Consider the following 6,743-nt stretch of genomic DNA (forward strand, 5'->3'; position numbering starts at 1 on the left):
CATAAATGGAAAATATCCCCTATCTTGTAAAAAATAATAATATGATAATAAAATAATAATAAAAAATATCGCATCTTGTAAACAATTTAGGTAGGTTCTGATCAGGTCGCTGACCTAAAGTTAATATAGACCATGTAATATCTCTGTATATGCGCTTGAATGCTCCACAGGCACCTGAAATACTAATATACTGACCAAATCGGTGGGAAAATAAGTGTTAGTACTTCACGGATGTTCGAATATCGCGGGATGCTTTGGAACGCAACTTCCCGCGGTGCACGTGAGAGCCCTGTTCCCTGTTAAAAAATTTCATGCACAAGACGCCACTTCAACATAAATGCCTCAGGCAATTCACATAACGGCGGAATAAGCACCCTTACAATGCAATTGTAGCTGTAAATTTCTATCTGTGCTGATAAATAATAATAATAATAATAATCGCGGTTTCAGCGTTTATTAGACCGTAGGCCTGTCACCGATTCCTAACATTGCAGAATATCCACAGCTTGTTGCGGGCTTGAACTCGCAACTCACTGCTTCAATTTTGCTTTGCCGCCCGGCCTCCTTGCCGATTCTGACCAGAAACTGGCGCACAGAGCTGGGATCGAACCCGCGCCTCTCTGCTCTAATCCTGGTACTCTGAACTTTAACCACTAGGCCACCCTGCCCATCACTAGGCCCCCCTATAGGCAACATCACGGATGTTGGCGACAATGCTATTGTAGCTATAATTTCTATCTGTGCTGATGTTTGCGACAATGCTATTGTAGCTATAATTTCTATATTTGCTGATGTTATGTTAGGGAGAGGTAGCGCCATGCGGGGGCACGGCGTTGAAGGTAACTTGATTGTTTGATTTTACAAGTCAAAAGTTTTTCAGCGGACTTACAACCGATTTCCATCAAATACGGTTAAAATTACCATTGTGATGAACAAATATCTGATGAAAATTGGAGGCATTGCAAGTGGACCACGTACGAAGTGAGAAAACCAAAATCAAAATTATAATTGCAGCAACGTGGCAACAGCGCCGGAAATGTAAAAAACTAGTCACCCGGCTGGATGAGGTCAGACTCGATGAGGCGTCGAGTGCGTCGGCAGTAGCCGGCGTCTCTGGGTGGGGAGAAAGATGTCTGTGTTCGAGGCCACTTTCCATCTATTTTGCTCGAATTGCGCTTAAAGTCTCAGTAACAAGAAAGCTCACTGCCATATTTTATGAAGTACTGGAGATTGCTGCGCCAATTCCATCGCAAATGCGAAGTTAATGGCAAGTAAGCCGCCACTCGTTTAATTCAGAACAAATGAACAATGAATCGTGAACGAAATCTGACACTTGGGTCAGATTTCCGGGAACGTTTAAGTAGTTATGCAGTGCAAAACGGAGACTCAGTTCAGTCATTCAAGTGCTGAGATATTGTAACAACGTTTCCTCAAATTCTAGTGAAACACTATTTAATAATTCACTAAATGTAAATCTGAGTTTTGTATTCTGTTCAGGAGATGCGCAGCAGTACTATCATGAATTTTGAAAGTGAATTTCTGTGCCTATTTATTATTTTGTCAGAAAATTATTGCGATTTCATATTAGATGATTTTAATTATCTATAAATTATTACGGTAAATTGTGTTATTCAAGTTAATTTGGAATTACATAATATTAAATTGTACAGCCATGATTACAAACCCGGAAGCGCCGCGTGAAGCAGCAACGATGTCGTTGGCCGAGGTGCCCTCTGATCAATTTGATGCCTTCGCCGCAGGTTTAGTCGAGTTTCTCCCTCACTCCTACCAAGTGAGTCACATTGCTTGAACTCTATTTTTGAAACCCCGGAGATCACGTTATCATGGATACTGACGACTTGTGATATCTAGATGTACAGATTTCATATGACTAATACAATTTTACACTTATCTTGCATATAAGTTCAAAACTATAATGCACGATCATCATGAAAACAATAGTAACTAGAGGAGCACTATCTGGGCAGGAAGTTTACGATTTTGGTTCCCAACAAAACTAATTTAAAAGAAATCTACTGAAATAATCTGATACATGCAAGGAGAGTCAAGAGACAGTGTAACCACTAGCAGTTTATCTGACATGGTGGGCATTACGTTCTCATCAGTATGTATATCATCCTTCAGATCGAAGCAATGCTGCGCGGTCACCTCAAGTACAATTTTTTCACCATTTACGACGTCAAGCTTTACGCGCCGGTCGATGCTGTGCACCGCCACCATATGGCTGTCATCACACCCACTGGAACAGCGGTACGATTGTTATAAGCGACACGACTCTAATGACAGACTAACGTAAAGTAAAAACAATATTATAACAATAATAATGATGTCATAATTTCACTAGTAGAATTTTCTGTCTACTGCAAACCTCGCTGAGTACGGAATAGAGGACCTAGCTTGCAAATTAGTAAGTTTCAAAAGTTATTATCTATTATCAACATTGCTCGGCAACCTCAGGAAATCATGACTAACTAAATATATATTTTTTCATTATTTATCTGGATTTCTTTCTTAAAAGACAGAACCAATCTAAACAGCTCTGCAAGCTTGCATAGTATGTCAAAATCAGTTATTAAACTTTGTTGCTTCAATATATTGTTAACCAGAAGGAACTGAAGTCCCTGTCGATTTTCTGGGACGAGAACAAATTGTCAGACGACGATGTGTACAACCTGCTCCGGACGCTCCCAGTGGACAGCTGGGACCATCCTTACACAATACAGCAAATACCATTGCACTTGCAACCTAAGGTTGGTCAAAAACTCTGTGTCTGAAATAAGGAAGACATTTCTTCAATGCCAAATGCAGATAAATAGCTCATGTTTAAACCAAGTTTGATACCGCATGATACTATTAAGGGATTAATGGTTAGAGGACTAAAGGAGAACAAAATTTTTGGAAAATACTTGTATATTCTCGATGCTCGAATGTCTTTTAATGTAAGCGTTATGTGTTATTTTCGATAGATGGATGCCATCATGCGAAGACTTACAAAAGGAAGGTCTCATCTTCTGACTCCAATACCCATCATAACGATGACCCTGGCCCCTGAGGATGCACCTCCTGTGCCCCAGTGAGCACTTCTTTCTCAACTAACAAAAACTTAATTAGAAACAGAGAACATAATCGAAACGTGAAAAATCATGCTAGATGAAATCTCAATGGCTGATAACTAAATGCTAGGTTAGGACAGAAAAATGAGAATTTACTCGATAATTTACCAATACCAAGCCCCAATACGCGTCATAATCTCGAAATATTTCATCTTCCGTTGCAATTGAGAAAATTACTTAGATAATTGGATAAGCCCTTATTAGTTTTGAATGTTATTGTCGAGGAATAGAGTATTATTTTGATGACTTTTCGAACATGTTTGGAAAAGTTTTCGCTCCGCTATGGTCTTCCAATGTGTCCACAGATTACCGGAAGGATATTTTTTCGGAGAACTGGCAGCCAGCTACAGCGAAGAGATTCTCTCGCGGTGGGTGGGAGCATCAAGTGAAAATGTCGAGGTCTTTTCCAAGCTATTAGTCACGTTTCCTTCAGTGGCGATATACTACAGAGTACAGAGGAGAACCAAACTCATCCGCTGCCGATAACGACAAATTGTACGAACTTTCTGCTATAAAAGGTCATGGAAGAGGAGAACTTGCAAGCTACTCTATTTACAAGCACAATTCGGATTGTGGCATTACATTCACCAAGGAAAGTCACCGCAGGAAGGGATTAGCAAGAGCCGTAACTCTTCAGTTGGCCGAAAGGCTTCGACAGGACGGCATTCGATCTTATGTCGTTACTGATGACGATAATGAGCTGTCTATTGATATGCACTCCAAGATTGGGTTCAAACGCTATACGGAGGCAGCTATTCCATTCTACATCCCTGAAGGTTTTGACTTCACTAGCATCCCAAATTTTTTCACCCATGAAGGCTACAGGGACATTTTAAAACAGTGGGAGGAATCTTTCACGCCGAGAACGGCGCGAGGTAGCCTAATCGTTCCGGAGAATTCAATTTCTCTTTAATTCCTTTGAGACTTCCATCTAGTGGAAGTTTATTATTTATTTAGTTTCTATTCCCTTTACATGTGCTTTCTTGGCAATGTTAATGCATCACAAACAGGGATCTTGAAAGGTTCATAATTGCGTTGGCCGATAAATTATGCACCGATTGATGCTAAGTGAGCACATAATCTTGGTATTTTGACCTCAGCACCAAGCAGAATCTGCTGCAATGAACAGTAATACATAGAAAAACCTTTCATTACATTTGACTGCGCCCAATATTCAGTCGAATAATGTTCGAGAACGCTAAATTAAGAGTTCAGGTCTTGGGGAACAAGATGAATTCCGAATATTTAGAGGCTCGTCAATATTCAGCTTTCAACTTTTGAACAGTTTAGAATAAGATGCTCTGGTATTTGGACTAGGGAATGGAAAGAGACAGGGACAGTGTGTGTCATGCTCATAATTATAATAGTTCAGCCTATACTTGATGCAGTTCGATCAAGAATTTCAAATATAGTATAGTATCGGATGTGGCTATAAACATTTCAACATTATTTCTATTTACGATAAAATTCTAGATGTTCGGCAAGAAATCTTCTATCAATAAAATACAGCATAATTTTAAAAACGGTATCTCCAGGAGTATACCCGATTATGCTGAAATTGCCACCTGATGAAAAATTCGAAAAATAAGTTTAACATCGTGTCTTTGGATTGAAACTAAATTCTCACAAAGACCGTTGAAAAATTAATCAAAGACAAAGATGTATTTTGCATCCCACATAGCTTCGTTGGCAAATATTCTAGTGTTGAAATTAGAAGCGAGTCAAGGGTTCAAAATCGGATAAGCTAAGAATTAAAAATATCGTTCTGTCTTCATAGCGGGAACATAGATTAATTTTGTCATTTGTAATATATTGCTTCATATTGTAATCAAATGAATTTGAAATGCGTATAATTATATTTTCATTTTAGTTGCACTAATCATATTCCCAGAAATGTGCTACGGTATTCACTTCCACTTAAAATGTCCCTTCACTCACAAATTAAGAATTAATTATTAGATTGTGAAATCATGTCTGTAACCTAAATAATGATAAAATACCTAAAAAAAAAGTAGAAAAACTCTCATAAATACGAAAGGTAACAGAGATAATTTCAAAATGATATGTACCGTAGGTGTGAAATATCGCTTAGTTGTCTACTTCATATTAGTTTATAAAATTGCACAACTGATCTGAAAACGATTAAAATTAATCAAACTCAATGTTGGAGCCATCGTATTTTTCATATGATCTCGGGCTTGATCCCAAGTGCAAGTTAATAAAGCTTAACACCATCAAATAGTTTTATTCCATGTGAAAACAACAAGTCATCAAATCTGGACAACGTTGGCGTCTTGGCAATTGGCTTACTCATGACGATTTGAGTCAGCGTGTTTTGCCGTCGGATGCGATACGATCAGATATATTGCAGCGATTAAATATTGGCTAAGAGCAATGTGAATGGATGGATCGCTTAGAAACAAAAGTTACAACTCATAACGGAAAGCTTAGAGGCAATCTTTTCACTTAATTATTGATCTTCGGGAATGTATCTGACAATGTTTTCAAATAAGAAAAATCTATAAATGTTGAAATATTTCGGTATATAGAAAATATACAGGGAATCAGTGTAGTGTTTGAAGCCCATGCTCCTGTGCAGCTTTATGGATATTTCATTAACTCATTCAACCATAACGTTTACAAATATCTCTTGTGAGTGTAGTTCACTCACAAAGGGACCTCGACGAGACGAGTGTAGTTCACTCGTCTGCGTGGGGACCTCATCAAAGTATACAAGTATACTCATGGTTTATACAAGGTCCCTGAAGGATTACTAGAATTTGAAACAAGAACCAACACCAGGGGCCACGGCTATAAACTAAAAAAACNGAATAAAGTCAGCGGATATTTATTCAAATTTATCTGAACGTGCGACTGGCGTTGATCGGGCCAGTTTTTTTAGAGGAAGCTGAATTCAAAAGTTTAAATGCTGTAGTAGAAGAACGGCGGTTCAATGAAGTAATTTCGTTTGCAGCAGTAAAGTTCCTTAATGGTGTTGCCCCGAGGGGTCCCAGATACTGAAATGAAAATTAAACTACTTACTAAACAATTAATAGATCAGAAACTAGCTATGTTAGCAAACAATTCCAAATTATGTATCAATAACTAACAAATAACTAAATTAACAAACCTAAGATTTTGGTGCATCTCAGTGCTTAATGCATTCAGTAAGAGGCAAATTAGAAATACAGACGAAATCAGTTAAAGGAAGGTACTCTAGACGGAAAAATAGAAAAGGACAGTTTGAGATTTTGACTTTGGAAATTTGAAGATAAAGTTATTAAATCTTGGGTCACGGCAAAGGAAGCTAGATCCTCTGCCAATATCAGAGACAACGTAGCAAATTAGAAACTTGAGATATTAATAATTGAATTGAATATTGATTTGTCTAGAGCACCATAGAAAAAAGTTGTACATAGAGCGTAAATAATTAATATGAAAAAAAGCAACATTCACACCAACAAAAAAATAGTGAAACAGTAACCAGGAAGACATTTAGAATAGCAGTAGCTCCTGTTGCAGTGCTGTCTGAAGGGAATATTGCCCAGAATTGAATAATTGAGAACTTGCTGCGTTTGAGATAAGGCACGTTATGAGATCGGACGTCTG

General features: G+C 38.1%; 1 protein-coding gene across 2 annotated transcripts; it reads left to right on the forward strand.

The window, feature by feature from the left end:
- The first annotated feature begins 784 nt into the window (after positions 1-784).
- Positions 785-5,368, forward strand: LOC108665237. 2 transcript variants are annotated; one of them, XM_047882997.1, is made up of 6 exons: positions 785-1,271; positions 1,671-1,792; positions 2,146-2,271; positions 2,631-2,771; positions 2,988-3,094; positions 3,440-5,368. In XM_047882997.1, the coding sequence occupies exons 1-6, from the start codon at positions 1,265-1,267 to the stop codon at positions 3,618-3,620; spliced, it is 684 nt and encodes a 227-aa protein (XP_047738953.1). In that variant the 5' UTR covers positions 785-1,264; the 3' UTR covers positions 3,621-5,368. The 2 variants fall into 2 exon arrangements, with proteins under 2 accessions (XP_047738953.1, XP_018007458.1); XM_018151969.2 differs by having other exon boundaries at positions 789-1,271; positions 2,628-2,771.
- Positions 5,369-6,743: the final 1,375 nt, after the last annotated feature.

The sequence above is a fragment of the Hyalella azteca genome, unplaced genomic scaffold, assembly GCF_000764305.2.
Source record: "Hyalella azteca isolate HAZT.00-mixed unplaced genomic scaffold, Hazt_2.0.2 contig11783, whole genome shotgun sequence".
Classification (NCBI taxonomy): Eukaryota; Metazoa; Arthropoda; class Malacostraca; order Amphipoda; family Hyalellidae; genus Hyalella; species Hyalella azteca.

Bases quoted from the DNA above. Each gene is read 5' to 3' on its own strand.
- LOC108665237 (XM_018151969.2), top strand. The intron at 1,793-2,145 runs GTGAGTCACATT...ATCATCCTTCAG, and splicing joins TTCTCCCTCACTCCTACCAA to ATCGAAGCAATGCTGCGCGG. The intron at 2,772-2,987 runs GTTGGTCAAAAA...TATTTTCGATAG, and splicing joins CATTGCACTTGCAACCTAAG to ATGGATGCCATCATGCGAAG.